At 43.9% G+C, this 20,597-nt stretch overlaps 2 protein-coding genes across 3 annotated transcripts in view; one reads left to right on the forward strand and one right to left on the reverse strand.

The window, feature by feature from the left end:
- The window catches only part of COLEC12 (collectin subfamily member 12), a 187,708-nt gene that overhangs the window by 86,419 nt on the left and 80,692 nt on the right, over positions 1 to 20,597 (forward strand). Inside the window, exon 1 of one of the 2 annotated variants that reach the window (XM_082640418.1) lies at positions 16,757 to 16,969. The exons of the other annotated variant lie outside the window; for it this stretch is intronic. The gene's annotated coding sequence lies outside the window, so the exon portion shown is untranslated. Of the gene's footprint in view, positions 1 to 16,756; positions 16,970 to 20,597 lie in introns of those variants that run through there. 2 annotated transcript variants of the gene reach the window in all.
- On the reverse strand, positions 12,851 to 14,845 carry LOC309814912 (V-type proton ATPase subunit C 1-like). Its single transcript, XM_082641177.1, is given in 2 exon segments — positions 12,851 to 14,065; positions 14,069 to 14,845. Coding segments are annotated over 2 exon segments (1,164 nt in total). The 5' UTR covers positions 14,531 to 14,845; the 3' UTR covers positions 12,851 to 13,363.

The raw sequence follows: 20,597 nt of genomic DNA on the forward strand, positions 1-20,597 counted from the left end.
TTTTAACTTTAGCTATTCTGATATGTGTGTTGTGGTATATAATTGTGGTTTTAATTTATATTACTCTAATGACTAATGATGTTGGACATCTTTTCATGTGATTATTTGCCATCTGTCTGTCTTCTTTGGTGAAATGTCTCTTCATGTCTTTCACCCATGTTCTAATTGGGTCATTCACTTTTCTGCTGTTGAGTTTTTGCAAGTTCTTTATATTCGCTATTAGTTCCTTGTTGGAGATATGGTATGCAAATATTTTCTTCCACCCTGTAACTCGTCTTTTCAATCCTTTAACAAGACATTTTTCCAGAGGCAAAGCTTTTAATTTAGATGAAGTTCAACTTATCAATTTTTCCTTTTATGTATTGTGGTTTTGGTGTCAAATCTAAGAACTTTTTGCCTATCTGGTGATCCTAAAGATGTTCTTCTAATTTTTTCCTAAAAGTTTTATGTTTTATATTTAAGTCTGTGATCCATTTTGAGTTAAATTTCATACAAGTGTGAGAATTGTCTGTGGATACTCCAGCACCATTTGTTGAAAATGCTGTCTTTCCTCCACTGCATGGCTTCTGCACCGTTGTCAAAAATTTTTGCTTCACCATCAAACATAGTTTAGACAACTCAAGAGGAAGAGAAAAATTGATTGCACTTACATATATTTTTGTTTACTATATTCTTTTTTCCTTTTTTGACATTCCAGATCTCTTCTGTTTATTTTTCTGTTTGGAAAATTATTTAGTTATTCTTTCTGAGTAGGTCTGCTAGCTACAACTCATCTTAGTTTTCCATCCTCTAAGAATGTCTTCATTTCCCCCTTTATTCCTGAAGGATATTTTTGCTAGATATAGGATTCTGGGTTAGTTGTTTTATTTGTTTGTGTGTTTTTTTCCACATTTGAAAAATATTGTTTCCACTTCCAATTTTTCTGATGAGAAAGCCACTGTTGTTTGAATTGTTTTTCCCCCACAAGTAAAATGTTTCTCCTTTGCTGCCTTCAATTTTTTTTCTCTGTCTTTAGCTTTCAGAAGTTTAATTATGATGTGTCTTGGCATGAATTTCTTTGGCTTTACCCTGTTTGGGGCTCCTTCAGCTTCTGAATCTGTAGGTTTATGTCTCTTGCCAAATTTGAGAAGTTTTCACAGCTATTATTTCTTCAAGTCCTCTTCCACCTCCTCTCTCTTCTCTCCTTTCAAAACTCGGATGACATGAGTGTTAGATTTGTTTTGTTTTGTTTTGTTTTGGGCCCACAGGTCCCTGAGGCTCATCTTGTTTTCAATCTATTTTCTTTTTGTTGTCCAGATAAAATACTATTCTACTTTCCAGTTCACTGGTTCTTTCCTCTGTTCCCTCCATTCTGCTGTTGAGCCCTTCCAGTCAGCTTTTTATTTTGGTTACTGTATTCTTTTTTTTCTAAATTTCCATTTGATTCTTTTTTTTTTTTTTTTTTTTTTTTTAGGTCATCTGTTTCTTCGCTGAGACTTTCCATTTCCTTTCTGAGGTTTTCTATCTTTTTCATTTGTTTGAAACATTCATAATTGCCCATTGAAGAAAGTTTTCATGACTGCTTTAAAATTCTTGGCAGGGAATCCTAAACTGTGTCTTCTGGGTGTTGGCATCTATCGATTGTCCTTTTATTATTGAGTTTGAGATTTTTCAGCTTCTTGGTATGACAGTGATTTCAAATGAAACTGGGATATTTTCATATTATTTTATGAGACTCTGGGTCTTACCGAAATCCGTTTTAAGCTGGCTCTCTCTGACAGGACTTCAGCAGGGCAGGGGTGGGCACCACCTCATTGCTTAAGTGGGGGCAGAAATCCAGGTCCCCCACTCAGCCTCCATTGACACTTGATGGGTGACATTTTGTTCATTATCCTCATAGCTCATCACTAAGCATCAATCCTGGGCAGGGGTGAAAGTTCCAGCTCTCTCCGTGGTCTCCTCTGACCCCACAGTGGGGTGGCCTTGTTATCACTAGGCAATGGTGAGAGTCCTGATTCTCCAGTGGGCATTCTCTGACACCACTCCAGAGGGGTGCTGGGGCACCTCATGGTGGGGAAGTCTAGGCTCCCCACCTGGGCTTGGCTGGCATGGGGAGAGGTAGGGCCACCATCTTTGTGTGTGTGGCATTTGGCTGGAGCACAGCTTTTATTATTTAAATGTCTGCAGTCTTGCTAGGCTGCCCCTTTCCTTGAGAGGGCAGGCTCTTGTTGGGACCTTTTTCATCTGTGCCCTTTGGTGTTTCTAACTTTGGTTAGAGTTGCTGGCTTCAATTCTAACTATGGGGCACGTGAAACAAAAAGAAAGGAGAACAACTCACCACCGTGTTATTCCATGGGTCCTGAGATCCCTAGCTAGTCTGCCTTCTTTTCTCCACCTATCAGAGTCTTCTTAAATTTGTTTTAAATCTAATGTCCAGGGTTTTAGTTATACTTAACAGGAGAGATGGGAGAAAGTGTGTCCACTTCATCCTCCTGGAAGCAGGAGTCCTAAGCTTTAATTTTTAGCCAGCTTGGTTTTCCAAGCTCAGTATTTTATGCACATGCGGCATCACTTAACAAACCAGAAGGGCACCAAACCACCTGCAGGAAACATTTGTTTCTAGGATTTATGTAAGAAGAAAAGCGTCTACCACGTGCTTGGCACTTTACGCATAATTTCACTTAATCCTCAGAATAATGCTACAGGGAGGGTATTATTAACCCTGACTTACCGAGGTGAGATCTGAAGTTCAGAGAAATTAAGTAACTTGTTCCAGATCACACAGCTAATAATTGGCAGAGCCAGGATTTGAGGCCAGTTTTGCCCACATTTTTCTCCCACCACAGGCCTCAGTCAGCTTGTGAGCTCACTGACACAGAGATGATCTTTCCTGCTTCTTTTGTGTGCCCATGCCTAGTAAATCCCATGCAACTCCAAATCAGTTAGGTGAAGCCTATTCAGATATGTGTGGTTATGTGTATAAATGTAGATATAACTGCATCAACAGGGAGGAGTCCTCTACTTATAGGAGGTAATTAATAAATACCTATAGGATCAAATTAGTGAGATTCCACAATGCTAACATGTTCCAGTATTGCTATGTTAAGTGTGCCCATGGTATAATAGACGGATTCCGGTAGTAAACAAATACCTACAGAATCATAAGTAAAGCAACTCATCAACACTCTTTATAGGAATGCTTGCATTTTGGAGAGAAGGAGACATTTCTTTTAGAGCCTAAAACATTTGTCTGCATGCAGAATATCCAGATAATATTCTTTCAGTTGTGAAAAAGCATTGACTTTGTCTAAGGTTAATAAGCTGGTCATAATTATGGAACACAGTCCTTTCTGAGTCAGGCATTTCAACCCGTTTTAGTGTGAAATAAGTTGTAGCAAAATTATTTCCTATGGAGCCCCATACACACTAATGAGTTTAGACCTATTTCGTGTCTCTGAAATTCGACTTACGTAAGCTTAAATCTATTTCCTTCTTTTTTGCTTTCCCCGTTTTTTTCTTTTTCTTGATATTTGGCAATACTTGAACTCCTTGGAGAGTTTCAACTTTGAGACAGCTATGAATAATTCAAGTTTAATCCTGCATTCATTCCTTTCCACGTTCAAAATCTGACGTCTTTTTTTTTTTCTGTTTGTGAACTACAGGAGTTTTTAGTACAAGAAATAGTGATTGAAAAGAAAGACTGCTAAAGGAAGTGCAGTACGTGATGTATTATTTATTTATCGAAAACACAGGTGGATTACATGTATGATATGAATGTTTCTGTTTCTCAGATTTTAATAAGACTTGATTCTTATGGAGTTAGAGGAAGAGACTGACATTTGCTGTAATCCTATCAGGGGCCAGGCACTGTGCTGACCTTTTATTAGTGTCTCAGTGACCATTATCCTGGTTCTCAGGCCTTAAGACTCAGACTGAAGCTACACCATCAGCATTCCTGGGTCTCCAGCTTGCCAACCGCAGCTCTTGGGGCTTCTCAGCCTCCACAATTGCATGAACCAATTCCTATGCATCCTATTGGTTCTGTTTTTCTGGGGAACCCTGCCTAACACACTCCATTTCTGACTAAGACTTCTAGACACCTTTCCGTCTCTGAGCTTTTTCATACTTTAGGTCCCTGGAGACATCACAAGGAATGCCTTTGAAATGGGGTTTGGATGGACACCCCTCTCAGGTAATTGTGGTCCCGTCACAGGAAGGGCAGCCTGGGGAGTACAGGCACCTTAATATAAGTTGCCCACTGTTAACTCACATTGTCCAGTCATCTCAGGGGGGTCTGGGGTCAGTCTGCTCAGGGTACTGGACAGATGGCTAAAGCTGAACTTGGGGTCTAGAGCCCAGGCCTGAGTGGGGAAGTGATTACCCAAAGAGACAAGAGAAAAATGAACCAAAGAGGGTTGCAAGCCAGTCCTAGAGAGCACTGAGCACCAGGCCACTGTCCCATGCCAGTCCAAGGGGCAAGCAGGGAGCCAGAGAGGAGGGCAAAGTCAAAGGTTCAGAAGCCCAGCAGAGGTAGCCAGGAGAACAGGATGGGATGGGATGAAAGAGAGATGCAGATGTGAAGGTAGACCAGAAGTCTCCACTGTTGCAATCCATGACTCTTTTCTATGTCTGCCTGCCATGTGGCCATGAATGAATGGGTCCACCTGGTTGAAAGCCCTGTGCAGTGGTAGCCAATTTTCATTCAGTTTATACAGCCCCATCCTTAGTCCCACTTTAAATCAATATGTGGCTCCATCCTGTCTTTTGAATATTTTGTTTCATTCAGGAACACAAGTTCATGACTCGGTCAAAAGAAGCCTTGGTTTACAACACCATAATCCAGTTCCCCATAAATTTCTATCACACTGATAATATCTTTAAACATATGAAATGGCACTTTGAGATTCTTGGAGATTATTAGAGTAAATTTTAATTCATTTTAGTGTCTTGTAAATAGCAGGCAGAGGAATGCTGTTCCTGTTTTATCACTTGCTTTTCTTTCTTTCTTTTTTTTTGCTACATTTTTCCAAAGTTTGAAAAACAATTGCTAATAAACAAACAAAGCCACAGGAATTATTCCAGTTCAAGGGAATAAACAGATTTCAAGGGATCAAAAGAAGTCACCGAGTGGGATGGGGAGGGTGGGAGGGAGGGAGATGCATGAGGGAAGGGATGTGGGAACAGATGTATATGTATGACTGATTCACTTTGTTATAAAGCAGAAACTAATAAAAAGAAAAAAAGAAAAAAAAAAAAAAAAAGAAGAAGTCACCGAAGTTCAGCTAGCAGTGCTTTCGTTACTGTATTACACAAGCACATTGGTGCTGCTATGTGTGAAGCTGAAGACATCACAGTTTCCATTTCATGCTTAATCTTCACGTGGTTTTGCTATTCTCATTTTACCTAAAATAAATCTAAAAAATAAACCAACCAGAAATACATTTGGGGAAAAAGGGAAAATGACCTGGGCTGGATCTTGGTGTTCTTCCAATTCCAGAGCAGCAAAAGAAAACCTCTTCCCACCCCCTTTTTTTTAATACTATAGGAATGTGAGAACGACAGATGAGCCAACCCTGTGCCATGTTTACCTGGCTTCAGGTGAATCAGAAAGCTGCCCAATGACCTGGTGAAATTGGCAGCGTGGACATTTTAGATTTGAAAGGATAACTATCCTCTTACCTTTACCCAAACTGGATAATTTCCTCAGCTCATCATTTTGGTTAGCTAATGGAAATACAATTGTAATCATCAACTCCATTTATCTTTTTTTTTTTTTTTGTGGTACGCGGGCCTCTCACTGTTGTGGCCTCTCCTGGTAAGAAGCACAGGCTCTGGACGCGCAGGCTCAGCGGCCATGGCTTACGGGCCCAGCCGCTCCGCGGCATGAGGGATCTTCCTGGACCGGGGCACGAACCCTTTTCCCCTGCATTGGCAGGCGGACTCTCAACCACTGCGCCACCAGGGAAGCCCCCATGTATCTTTTTGATAGAGATTTCCAAAAGAAATAAGATGGATGTGTTTTCAGTTAAAACTGTCCTTTCAGAAGGTTGGACAGTAAATCATCACTGAACATAAAACAAATACCACCAACAAAACACTCTTTGCTTGCTATACTGTTCTTTAGTGCCTCTATGCAAGTATGTATAGTGTTAGCATACCCAGTGCTGTCCGTGTTCCGTGTATTCAAGGGTGGGGCAGGTGGGTGCTGCTAGCCTGAATTTTCCCACTCTGGGCATCAGAATCTTGTCTTTTATGGTCACCTGTGTTCAAATCTATTTATAACAACCCCTGAAAGTTGTTTGGTTTGTTTGTGTGTTTTTGTCTTTTTGTTTTTTGTTGTTTTTTAACGCAGGGTCTGTATGAAGACAACAAAAGGATTTCTTGGGAGTGGTTGAAATCACACTCTGTGATAAGTGAAGACCTTACACAATTTGCCACTCATGTGTACATACAACAAACCACACAGAAGATAAAGTGGGGTTTGCTATTAGTTACCAGTTCCACTCATTAAGGACCTGGTTGCCCTTAGGCAGTGGCTCTGGTCCAGGCTGAGTCCTTCTTTTTTTTTTTTTAATATAAATTCATTCATTCATTCATTCATTTATTTATTTATGGCTGCGTTGGGTCTTCGTTGCTGTGCGCGGGCTTTCTCTAGCTGTGGCAAGTGGGGGCTACTCATCGTGGTGGTGCACAGCCTTCTCATTGTGGTGGCTTCTCTCGTTGTGGAGCACGGGCTCTAGGTGTGCAGGCTTCAGTAGTTGTGGCTCGCAGACTCCAGAGCGCAGCCTCAGTAGTTGTGGCGCATGGGCTCTAGAGGACAGGCTCAGTAGTTGTGGTGCACGGGCTTAGTTGCTCCGGGGCATGTGGGATCTTCCTGGACCAGGTCTCGAACCGGTGTCCCCTGCATTGGCAGGCGGATTCTTAACCACTGCACCACTAGGGAAGTTCCAGGCTGAGTCCTTCTATCATTATTGTGTCATCCCTGATCTAGTTTGTACTTCTTACTTTCAAAAGGTCTCTCCTAAGCTGGTCATACATAACTCTCAGTCTTTGTTTCCTAAAGCCTAGGAACCAAGTATCTCAAAGTCCTCTCAGTAGGATTAGCATTCTTCTGAGTGCTAAGACTATAGATGGAAAGTTGAAAAAAACCCATTTGAAGGGCAACATAAATTAACCCTTGAAGAAGTGAATCCAGATGGCTCACTGTCAGGAACAGGGACACCGTCAGACACTTCCTGTGAAACAATTAGATGCTCTCCCCAAAGTGGTCACTCAGGCCATGGTTGCTTAGTCACTTTGTGCCTGATTTATGTGCTTCTAGTTTTTGTGCACATGCCTCACCCTCCAAGAGGCTCCCAAACATACACCTGAAGGCAAAGAACAAACTATTACTGCTGCCCAGGGCGGAGGAGTGGGATCGTTATACCAGTCATGGAGATAGCCCTAATTCACCTACCACTAAGACCCTTATTATGTGAAAGTTGAACATCTCACAAGGCAAGACTTCTCCTGGATCTTTTAGATCCCTGCCAGATTTCTCCTGGATCTTTTAGATCTCTGCAGTAAAGGAGTCATGAGAAGTCACCTTCTCACCTCACTTCTGGTAGCCTTTGTATTGTTTGGCCATGGTTAACTGTCATAAATACCCTCTTTCGTACTGTTATGTTACAGTTTTGCTCTACCATGGTCTGCTAGGGTATAATTCTATGTAGAATAGAATTACAGAGTCACACAAATGAGAACTGGAAGGGGTTCGGAAGGTTGTTGAATATACCCAAACCCTCGTTTTACAGGTGAGGAAACCATTAACCACGGTGATGCCGTGTTTGAACTCAGACCATTCGTTATGCCTTCTAGAGTAGAACTCTTTGTGCTGTCTTAGGAGGGAGGCCTTTGTTGGAGTCAAGTGTTAACTGCTCCAGAAGACAAATGTCCCTTTCAGGCCCTCTTGGGTCTCTGAATTCCAGGTCATCACGTAGCACAGATGGTTTTCAGCCTTCCTGTCCCTGGACCCTGAAGAAAGAGGGCTTGAAGCCTGCTATGAAGCTCATATGACATGGTGTGGCCACTGCCATGCCCCCAAGAATTATACTGAAGCAAATTTTTGGGCATATTCTCTTGAGGTACTTCTTAGTGGATCTCTAAGGGAGAAGAGAGCCCAACTTCATAATCAAGAACATTGGGTGGGACTTCCCTGGTGGCGCAGTAGTTGAGAATCTGCCTGCTAATGCAGGGGAAACGGGTTCGAGCCCTGGTCTGGGAGGATCCCACATGGCGCGGAGCAACTGGGCCCGTGAGCCACAACTACTGAGCCTGCGTGTCTGGAGCCTATGCTCCGCAACAAGAGAGGCCGCCATAGTGAGAGGCCCGCACACTGTGATGAAGAATGGCCCCCGCTTGCCATAACTAGAGAAAGCCCTCACACAGAAACGAAGATGCAACACAGCAAAAATAAATAAATTAATTAATAAACTCCTACCCCCAACATCTTCTTAAAAAAAAAAAAAAAAGAGCATTGGGTGCCAAGAGGATGCATTGTGAGTCTAAGCCCAGCCCTGGCCCTGGCCTTCCCCATGACACCTGGAGACTTTCAGCTGCAGATATCACAGAACACTGAGGACAAGTCCTTAGTGACAGTTAGAAAATATCTTTTCTGTTGGTAATAATTGTGCTTTCATGAGCAGTTAAGGAGTCGAAAACAGTTTTGCTTTTTGAAAACTTGGTCTGTTTCCCATCGAAAACAGTTTTGCTTTTTGAAAACTTGGTCTGTTTCCCCTGGAATAAGGGTTGAATCCCTTAAGGAAGCCAAAGGTAACTGCATGGCTTTGACTGACAGAGTTGCTGGGGATTTTATAGAGGAATTATTTTAAAGACCTGCCAGGGGGACTTCCCTGGTGGTCCAATGGTTAAGAGTCCGTGCTTCCACTGCAGGGGGCATGGGTTCGATCCCTGGTTGGGCAACTAAGATCCCACATGCCGTGTGGCGCATGAGCAGTGACAGATCTGAAGCACTATAATGCAAATAAAAATATTTGATTTCACTGATGAATAACTAATTTAAAATACCTAAATACTAAGGAGGTTGAAACCAGCCTGGATGCAGATAGTATCACAACCGAGCATATGCAGTTCCTAGGTGAGAACTGTTGAGTGGGGATCACATCCATGTGCAAGGCGGTCTGCATCCTGTTAGCCCTTGCCTTCAGAGGCTCTAATGAGATTCATGTCCCCATGTAGATAAGTCCCAAGGAAATAAAATTCCATGAACTAATCTCATCTTGGTTTCACTAGGGATAAAGAATGCATTTTAACAAAATAAGAAAGGACAGTTTATTTTTCAGGAAGCTGTAGCCATATGTTCCCAGATGCTGCCTTGCTCCAAAACTCAGGGAAAGGAGGTTTAGGCTACTTACTTTGAAAAAAATCCATACTCAAAGTGTTATTTCTTAGAACAGAACAATAAGCACTCTGAAATAGTAAGTGTTACCAGAACAATAATAAATAATGGCACCAATGTCCATCTTAAGAGACACTGTCAGTCATGTCTCACGTTGCACAACCAACAGCCACGTGCTCAGGCATTTCTGCAACGATTGAAGACACATCCCGAGGCTTATAAACATCCATCCCAGATCCGAGTGTGCATCTCAGGATTCCGGAACCACAGTCTGCTGGTTGTTGACCGTTAGTGGCATACCAAGTATTCCTGAGATCTCTCCAAGACCTCTGGGTTTGTGCAACACAACTGAAATACTACTCAGTGTAAGAAAGTACCTGGGGGTAAAATAACCCTTCAGGAAGCCTAATAAAGCAGAAAGAAATGTGCCATTTAAAGCCAAAATGGCTTTCCTGAAGCATGGTCAAATCATACATGAAATACAATGGCCTTTCCCTGCCAGAGGAGTAATAGCTCATTTCTCCTCACGCCCTGGACCCTCGTTTCCTTTAAGTTTATGGCATGTTTAAGTCTACATTATTGGTCCTTCCAAGTGCATGAACTTATGACAGACTAAAAGGATCCATTTAGCCTGTAAACGGTTGAGCACAGAATTGGCATGATTCAGACTAAAACTTGCTCCACTCTGAGGGCACATCATCATCCAGTATGCAGAGATCATCCAGATTAGAACTTATCTGGGCCTTTTCCATCTTCTGGACGCCCACTTGCCCCAGACTTTGTTTGCAGTTTCATGCCCCCCAGCGCTACCAGCAGACCTGTGCTGGGGGCGCCGAGGGAGGTGAAGAGCGTCCTCTGCTCATACTGAGAGAGAACGGCAAGCCCTTGCTGAAACTGTCATGGGATTTCCTATAGACCCTGAATAAAGAGAGCCTCTCCAGTCCCCCACCCCGAGACGCCCTCTAACAAGGGCTGTCTGTGGATTGAGCCAAGATGGGGGCTCTGTCCTAGGCTGGGTTAGTCCCAAGCAAACCGTGAAGCAGATGAAAATTAATTTCCCACCATGCTTCTCCCCACACATCCAGCCCAGGCCGGGGCAGGGGCCTGCTCCTTCCAAGCAGCGGGCATCAGCCTGGATTGAAAAACTCCACTTACTGAACACAAAGCACAGTTCTGCCCCCAACATCTGCCTTTTAACCAGGGTGAAAACTCAAGCCAACAACCTGCCAGAGAGACTTAGAGAAAGCTTCAGATGAAGGTAGAGGCCATGTGTGTCCCATTCATGTGTGTATCCCCAGGGCCTGACCCTTCAGAGGAGTTCAATAAATATTTGCTAAATGGATGAATAAATTAGTGAATGACATGACGTGGCAGAGCTCGGGCTGCTCTCGGGGCTGGTTTGACAAGAAAGGACACTCCAGCAGCAGGAGCCGGGGACAGAGGAGAAGGATCCTTTTGAGTGAGCTGCTCCGCAGCCCCCACTTCCTGGCCACACACACCCAGCAGGTCTCTAGTGCCGGGGTCACCCCCCCCACCAACCTCCCCCAGCCGTCTGAAGTTCACTCTGTCAGTAGCATCTTACACTTGGCCTGAGACCAGCAGGGTAGAAAATGTCCTCGACCTCAGACTCTGTTGTGCATTTTCCAGGATGGCATTTCGGGTTTGGGTTGTTTTGGGTGGCTTTGTTTGGTTGGTTTTGCTTTTTATAAATAGTGCCTTGAGCTGCTGATAAAGTAGCCTGGTTTCCATGGGTGGCCCTGAGATGCTTGGCATTATTTAGAACTACTCTCTTGTCTTAAATTAGTAACAAGATCAGAGGAATCTGGATATGTTTAGGTTAGGTTTCAGGTCTGGATACTGTATATAGGCTGGCATTTGATTCTTTCCTTCTTGTCTTATTTATGTCCACGGGTATATGAACACCTCCAAGTAGCGAGAAGAGAGGCAGCACGTGGATGAGAGCAAAGCCGTTATCTCACATATGTCCCGCCGGCCCAGAAAACATGGAGGTTTTGCCTGTCTCTGTTCCTGTCTTTTGTTGGCTTCAATGTCAGTTTTCTTCTCGTTCTTTATATAATTATTGACTTCTGTGAATTCCATTGTGGATGCCACTGAGTTGGATAGTTCAGTGTATAAGCTAACTTAGAGTTAGCTTATGGTTAACTATAACTTAGAGTTAGCTTATGGTTAACTAACTCCTCCCTAGCTTGAACCCTCCTTTCCCATCCTGAGGTTTTCTGGACCTTGCTGCAGGCAGCTACCCGCCCTTCCCCCAGGGCCCTTCCCTGCATCAGGACCCACTGAGTGAGCAGAGCTGCTCCCACCGTCAGGCAGGGAGCCTGCGTGGGACGGGCGGTTGTTTTCAAGCATTAGAGAAAAGTCTTCACTGGCAACAGTGGAGAAATCTGCTGATTTGGGGTTTTTACCGTAGAAGTGGGCGGAAAGGGAATGTGCTGCTCGTTCCTCTCACCTTGACGGTGGTTGCTTTTCTTGGATAAAGTAGCAACATCCCTCTAACACTAGCAGTTGTGACCCTTGAGATTGAATGTGCCTATAGCAGCTCTCGTTTTTTCAAACCCAGAATGGGGTGACAAAAATCAGTTTACTGGAGGTGTTAAGACGGTAGATATTACTGTTGCCGGATGAGAGGCAGCATGGGCCAATGGGAGGAGGAACGGCATGGTTCCCTCCACTGTCTCGTGGTTCCCATGCTTCCCTGACCTTCTGTGGTCAGGAAAGGCGTGTGAAGACAGGCCCCGATTTGGGTTTCTTTAAACCTAAGAAGTTAGGTCGTATACCTTACCTGCTTCCCTTTAGAGGCATTTGAGACGTTGGCACACGTGTGGTATCTGTCGCTTCCCTTCCTTTGTTGGGAAGTGCTCTAAACCAGAAATGATGTAGATGTGGAATCAACTGTGAAAGTAGCATTTTTTTGGCAGCCCCCCAAAAAGCTCCCTCTGCTTTTTTTTTTTCCTGACCTGGTATTAACCCTGAGTGAATGAATGGGCCAGTCTTTAGTCTTTTGTTTCCAAGTTTTCCAATTCAAAGGCATGGAGTGTCCTGTGCCTGGTTCCTTGTGCCTGGTTAAATGGATTTACCAGTTGTATTATCTCGTTTTAACCTTGACAAAAGGGACACATGGCTTGAAAAGACTCCTATAAAGGAACCACGGATTAAAGATAACACTCTAACCATACAGTTCCCAAGAAAACCGAACAAAATGGCAGAAGTAGCCCTCCTGCTACTCCCACTGCAGAATATTCGCCAACCACACTACAAGGTCACAGTATTACAAGGTAGAAACAGTGGCAATCTATTTTTTTTTTTTTTTGCAGAGTTCTACTACACTTTATTCAAAAATTGGCCGTACCTCCTAATTGAGAGACCTGAAAGTCTAGTGTCCAAATATAAGTACCCATCACGTGTTCAAAAATAATCTTCAATCTTTGGAAGTTACACACACCACAATCCACCTTTGCACAGGTAATTTTATTCTCTCCTGTGGGTGTCAAGTGCTCACAGATTGTAATTTGAAACATTCAGAAAGCACATACCTGAATATTGTCACATTTCTTTACATCATGATTCAATAACTATTAAACAATTATGTCTACTAAATACAGTGAACAAAATGGTATAACTGTTTACACCATTCCCTTGTACACAAGGCTTCTGTCACAACAGCAACAAATGGAATTAATGCATACCACAATATCGATGAAGTAAGACCTTCTTTTTAAATAAACTATTCTGTTTATAAATAAACTCTGATTTTTTTTTTAGTACACATTTACAGACCTGATCAATAAAAAGAAACAAGACATATAGTTTCCTTTTAAAAACAAAACGTTGACAAATGGACCACTACAAGAGAACGTGAATAGGAAAGGGGGTGAGAAGCAAGCAAGGGGTAAGAGAGAGTTAAAAGTACAGCCATACTACAACCTATGTCTGTTAGCAAACACCGACGCCGACATGAGGGCAGGGCTATCTGGGGGGCTCATTGTACTTGAATTCCAGCAAGTTGCAATCGATCTTGTAGTACACATAGGGGTAATATTCCTGTTGACTCAGGTTTAAGCCTGGAATATCCATAGGAGCATCAGTAATAGCTGCTGCACTGCTATCTAGATGTTTATACAATTCATATAATACTTCTCTTAGTTTCTTCATTGTTTTCTTATTGGGCTGAAGGAGCATTGCTTGGAAGTTCACTGGCAAGCCATACCTCAAAACAGACTCAACAAAAACCCTCAACACTTTTATATGAATCCACGCAATAAACGCCTCACTGAAATTCACTTTCAGCCACCGTACAAGTGGTCCAAATTGCTTTTTCTTGTCGGTAGAAAGCCTGTTCATTTCTTCTTTGTCTGCTTTCATCTCCTCTTCATTATACTGGAAGTCACGAATGATGAATTTGTTTTCCCTGGCTTTGTGTCTGAAGTCATCAACTGCCTTCCTAAACAAGGTGACATTACACAGGTAACTGTCTTGGTCCTCTGAGAGAACATTGCTAGACCTTGGAACTACCATTTCAGCTAATGTTTCATACTGCTTAATCCAGTCATTGTGGTTTAACTTGGGAACCACGACCAGTAATGTGACGAGATACTCTGAGTCAAGAACAAAGTCATCCTTCTTCACAATTTCTGCCAGACTTCTAGTTAGCAAACTTCCTGCATTCTTTCATTCCAAATTCTGAAGATTCCCTTTCAGGTTGTTATATGCGGATGCTCGAGATTTCAGGTCATTGTCAATCTGAGTCACTTCCTTGGTAATTATTTCAGAAATATTTTTCAGGGACTGCTTGATTGGATATTTAGCCATGTCCCTTTGAAACCTTGTTGTATAAGTAACCAAGTCAACTCCATTGGCCAACAGATTCTCCTGAACTTTATCTTTACTATCCTCCAATACGTCAGCCATATACTGAGCCACTTTCTTAACCACCCCTTCTACAAATGCATCCAGTTTAGCCAGTTCATCCGACAAACCAACCAAGACGTCCAGTGTGCCAACCTTTAAGTCAGGAATGTTGAACTTTGAAGTAACTGCAAGATTGTTGTTCTTCGTAGTTGCCGCATGCCATTTCTCCCATGTTTGCTGACATGTTTTCTCCCCAGGAGCTGATATAAGCCAGAACTCAGTCATGTTGGTTACCAGATATTTCTTCCAAAATCAAGAGAGACTCCTTCTCTCTAGATGTGATTGTGGTGAAGTACTGTGCAGGTAATCGGCAATCAGAAGACGATGGAAGTTATGCTAGACTTAAACACATCACTTGATGTCCATTTCTAGGTCCAAGGGTCTAGATAGGTCCCTAACTATACAATGAATGGCATTTTCATCTACTTTCTCTCAAAGGCCCAGGGAAGTGTCAAACGAGGAAGTGGCACCAGTAACAGGTACAGAGGTGTACAGGCTGGCAGACGTTAACGGCTCGGCGATCCACCCCTACCCGACCTAAGCTCCGGCCTCACGACCTCCTCAACCCCAGAGCCCATGAAGCCGGCAATCTAATTTGATTTAATAAGCAGTTGGCCAAAAAACCTCCAAAAATTTTAAAATGTCACTGGGAATCTGGATGGAAACTTACATGTGTAATTGTTATGATAAATCTCAAAATCTATTTTGTGCCTTGAACTGTTAAATAATGGTAATAGCCTGTGTAGATAATGTATATGTTAACAAATAAAGAATAAAAAAAAATAAGGATTTGGAGGATATATGTTCAAAACGCTTAGAACCCACTGCTCTAGGAAATGGCATCTTCTGAGGTTGATGGTCAAAGGTTGGTGGCAGGGCTTCCCTGGTGGCGCAGTGGTTGGGAGTCCGCCTGCCGATGCAGAGGACACGGGTTCGTGCCCCGGTCTGGGAAGATCCCACGTGCCGCGGAGCGGCTAGGCCCGTGAGCCATGGCTCCTGAACCTGCGCGTCCAGAGCCTGTGCTCCGCATTGGGAGAGGCCACAACAGTGAGAGGCCCGCGTACCGCAAAAAAAAAAAAAAAAAAAAAAAAGGTTGGTGGCATGTTCAAAGGTAGAGGTGGCCTCAGAGGACAGGCCTGCCTGCAAAGTCTGAGGGAAGATACAGGCCACTGGTGAGAAGTAAAGAGCAGGGAGGACATTCTGCGCAAACCAGGAGGACAGGAAATCTCCCATCTTTCCAGAGATACGCAGAACTAAGGAAGGACCCAAGGAAAGTGGACGCCACCTCACCAAGGGAACCAGTTCCATCTAGGAGGTGCTTCTAGAGCAAAATGAATACTACAGGGTCACCTGGCCAGATGGAAGCCCATCGGGTCTAGATAACTCATGCCAGCCTCTCCATGCAGAGATCCAGCATTCCGAGAACACAGACAGGGGTACATGGTAGACTTTTATTCGAGCCTTTGGCCCCTTGCATTTTAACAGCCTGGTGTGGCCTTTTCCAGTTAAGGTGAACAAACTTTAGAGTGTCCATCACTTTTCAAGATTTCTGGAAAGGAAAGGCTGATGAGCTCCTGAAGTGCTGCAACATTCATTGGTGCAGGTTTTGCTTTGCAGAAAGGCTCCCGGAAGGGCTGAGCTGCCTGGAAGGGTCACCTTTTTATAACTTACACAAAGGCACCTCTGTGGACCTGCTATGGCCATGACCTTGCTGTGACTTGTGGCTGACTAGAGCCAAAATCAGAAGGAAAAACAAGAAAAGATCCAGCAGACAGAATGCTAAGTCTGATGAATTTTCACTTTTCAACCCGGAGTGTGGCTTGGTATAGGCCATGGTTAAGTAGGTTCATGCTGCACTCCCTTTCAGTGTTGTTAGAGAGGCTGCTTGAAATCAGATTAGGTGGCGGAGAGAAACCCAGGTGAAAAGTGTGCTGCAATCACCAAGCTCCATCCCAGAGACTGCAGACATTCGGAAAAAAGAAAGACTACTTTGATTTTGCTTTTTGACCAAGGGTTTTTTTGGAGGGGTTGCACGCATGCCGTTTGCTTCCAGAAACTAACAAGCCACATGTTCCCCATTAGTTACATGTGGCCACTCTTTCCCAAACACTTTCTCTTTGGGCTCCTCACCAAAGAAGGAGAAGCATTCATTGTGACTGGGGCTGGGAAGTGACAAGAGATCTCCGTGGAGGCTGACACGGGTGTCACCTCCATTTGTGAAGCTGGTAGCAAAGTCATCAAACCCAGCCGGGACTGGCTCCTTGGCCGTGTGCTCAGGGTTGTATAGGACCTGTAAATTGCATGGTAATGGCCGGCGCCTCAGCAGGAATAGACATGTGCTTTGAGTTTTCCCAATGAGTCAGACGCACGCCGCGAGATAAATGCTGATTGCAAGCAGATGTGACGTGCGCTTTTTAAGAGGGATGGTCAGAGGGGGGATCGTGTATTGGCATCTTCCACACTCTTTGAGATGACGGACTGACACTTAATGGAGTCTGGTCCCTTAACAAGAAACATTGCGTGGTGGGTGATTTCCCCCCCCCACCCCCGACACCCTTCTTTCTTCCGTAAGAGGAATCTACATTTTAAGCCTTAAAAGTAAACGTGTTCTGGCTCCAATTTGTTGGCTGACTCTAATCGCCTCGGAACTTACATAAACTCTAGGTGAGTAATTTCCCCAAGTACGGTGCCCCCCTTGGAATGTGTGTGCTGTGAACTCAGATTAAACTTTTAACCTCACATTTTTCTGGGAAGGATTATTATCCGTGTTTTTACTGTTTGAAAAAAAGGCAATCAGAAACTCAAAAATGTCTAGTGCTCTTTCTGTGCTTGAGTTGGTACACCTCTCACGAGCCTGCCCTTTGTGTTGTGTGTGCCGAGAGATCGTGGACACCCTTGGCCCCTAAAATTGGGGATGAGACAGCCTGTTGTGGCAGAATTGAGACTGTAGGGCACAGACACTCGCCTTTCTTGTAACACTCCCAACTTAACTGAACTGTTTGTAGGGCCCTGTGCCCTCCCACCTCAACTGCAGAAATACCGAGTATCTTTCTGCTGATGCACGCCATGTCCTGTTGCCAAGTGACCTACATAACACGTTCGTCAGCGGAGCAGGAGGTCTGAGTCTTAGGTTTCTGCTGCATTCTTCCACACTTGGCTTTCAATCACCTCATCTCCTTCCAGCAACTGGGTCAGTGCTAGGCTCTCCCAGTGTTTGTCGAACCAGTCCCAGACGCCAAGCTTGAAGATACAGCATCTCTTTACAACCTTAGTCCCTGTACTCATTAGTCACTTGCTGGGTCCATCAACTAAGTCTGTTAGCCCTTTAATACCAGAGTTTTTTGGACTGAGTTGGCATCAACGTGGAAACAAATGGACTGGCTTATTCTCCCAGGAGCTTCTGGTTATTTGTACTTGCTTTTTGTTGGATGCCTACAGAGAGGCAGCTGGTATGGTGTCCTGGGAGGAACAGTGGGCTGGGGGTCCAGTATTGGTTCTGCCGCCTTGGTCTGTGTGGCCTTGGTTGAGTCATTGTATCTGACAGGGCTTCAGCTTGTGCATTTGTAAAATGGAGGCATTGGATTCAGTGGTCTTCCTGTTGAAACAGTAATAATCCCATCAGTTTTATTGTCAGATTTCGAAGGAAAGCAAACACGAAAGCAAGAGGCAAAAATGGGAAACCTTCAAGGTAGAAAGTAACTGCTTATCGAATTGAACATTGCTGTGCAAGGCCCTTTTAATATGTCGCGATGCAGCATTCTGCTGAGAACACTGTGATGCTCTTTTCATGTTCTATTTCATCATCCTAAGAATATTCTGGATTCTTGAGCAAACGAGAAACACACTATTCTGGCACTGGAAGAACAAAGGGAGGCTGGAGAAGCATCGTTTCCACCCCAGTGTTTGGAAAATTGATCGAGTAATTGGTTTCTGGTGTTAACTTTCCTTTGCGCTCATATGCATAGATATTTGCCCCCAGGATACCAGGCTGCCTCCCATCCCCCTTCCTGGGCCCCTCTCCTCTGGCCTATAGAATCACAAACCAGAATCAGCTGCACTTTTTTCTGTTTCTGGCTTCCCATGATTGCTGTTTTGGTGTTAGCCTCACCAATGGCAAACAGCTGAAACTGACCAAGTAGCAGATGCCATAGGTGGTAGTGGGGCGGGGCGGCGGGAGCATCCAAGTATTGCTGTCTCTAGAAGAGAGTTGGAGGACTGGGGTCTGCTCTGAGGACCGGTACCCCACACTCTGGAAGACGGCATCACCTGCACTTGTGCTTCTAGCAGCCACCACCAGGTTGCGAATGTTGAAATGCATTTTGTTATCAACCTTGGTAACAAGCATCAGAAGGGTCCCACGTGCTGGTGCTGGAACAGGAGCGCTCATTTACTCGTTAATTTTACAAATGTTTGTGGAGGACCTGTTGTACACCTGGAACTTTGTATCTGGAGATACAAAGACAAGTGCAAATGGCATTGCCTTCCAGGGGTTTATGATCTAGCAAAGGACAGAGGGGTGTACCTGGTCTACTGTATAATGTATGTGATAAGCTGATGGTGTGAATGAAAAGCTGTACAGGAACAGAGACGGGGACTCTTGCATTCTGCCAGGCTTTTGCTTGACTGAGAGACAGGCAGAGGGTATTCCAGGCAGGGGAACCTACATAGGCAGGTGTAGAACAATACGAAAGAGCACAGCACCGTGAAGGCATGACGTGGCTCAGTGTGACTGGAGCACAGATTCAAGGTAAAAAGTGGCCAAAGACCAGGCTGGAAAGGCAGATTGGGATCTAGAAGAGGCTTATGCAGGGCCAATGAGTTCCATACACATTTGTTCTCAAAAAGATTCAGGGGGGTTTACCCCAACACACACTACATAGAAAAGAAATTAAAGTGTAGGGAATATAAGGGATGAAAAATAATATAAGACCATGAACAGTTCATATAGAGTTTATGTACTGTTAGTTGTTAGGGGTTGGACAAAAATTGACTCTGAGCTTCCTAGATACCAAAGCAAAAAGGGAACTGTGAACTTTGCTATACCCATATGAAAAAACACCAGTTGCTCAAAAGAAACAGGCTTTTGCTGGAATTAAGAGCCAAGGGAAATTTCTCCATTGATTCTCATCGAAGGCTCAATGTGGGGACACAGTGGAAATATCTTCCCCGCACTAGCAATTTTTATAGGACTGTTTCTTGTAATGTCCCTCAATGCAAGCCAGTGGCATACTGCCAAAGTGTAATTCAGTAAAACCAGCTGAACACAGGGCCAGAACGATTCAGCCTAAGCCTGCAGCTTTTCCATGGTTTGGCTTGGTGTGCGGATACAATTTAGGGTATCTAGAGAAATAGAAGTTCTTCATATCTTTTAGGCAATCATCCATGAACATTATTTCTTACAATGGGGCTCTTAAAAAGTATTGGACAGCAGGCAGTGAACTTGAGCTTCCATTCATTGGCAGAGACCTCAAGAACAAAAGAATTTGAACTTTGGGTTATGTAACAAAGAAAAACAATATTTTTCCAAAGATGTTTAATCATGGAAGGAAAGTAATTGGTTGTCCCGGACTAATAGCGCAATCCCATGGCTCGGCTCCAACTGACCTGGAATTAAGGCCGGATTGCTAAGTAGAGTTCCCTGACCTGCGGACATGTGTATTGCTGTGAATCTAGGTTGAAGGTGGTAGCATAAAAAGTCCTCACATTACAGAAGTAAAGCTGTGGGTTGAGCATCTTTTGAGATTTGGTTCTTTTCCTTAGCGGCTAAAGTCATTGTGTGAAGTGCAAACCTCGGTTCAAGAGGCGGATGTGTGTGTGTTATGTGTGTTGCTTCAGTCTCAGAAGGCCTGTGGCATTCACCAAATAGCATCTAAGGTAAAAGTGTAAATTTTGCCAAACATAAATCAATCCCAAATATTTATACAACATGGTACAACTCGTAAAATGTATTCCCGTTGTTCCCATCCAGTATCTAAGTTGAATTGCATAAAAACCTTGAGCAGGCCTGGTATGATTATCCCATCAGACAGATGTGAAAACAGAGGCTTGATCAAGTTGGCATGGATGTGAGGTGGGAGAACCAGGATTGTAACCCAGGTCTTTTGATTTTAGTATAGTTATTGTTCTACCTTCCCAGGCCCAACTGACTTACCCAAAGGACCAGTGAACTGTAGGTTATGTTGACCGTGCTCAGCAGCCACCAGGCTAGAGTAGCGCCTGTTGGGAAAAATTCCAAACACTGTAGGGTTGGAAGGCTCACTGCAGTTAACTCAGAAAAAATTTCAACTCCTTA

The sequence above is a fragment of the Mesoplodon mirus genome (genome assembly GCF_964341445.2).
Source record: "Mesoplodon mirus genome assembly, chromosome: 13".
Classification (NCBI taxonomy): Eukaryota; Metazoa; Chordata; class Mammalia; order Artiodactyla; family Ziphiidae; genus Mesoplodon; species Mesoplodon mirus.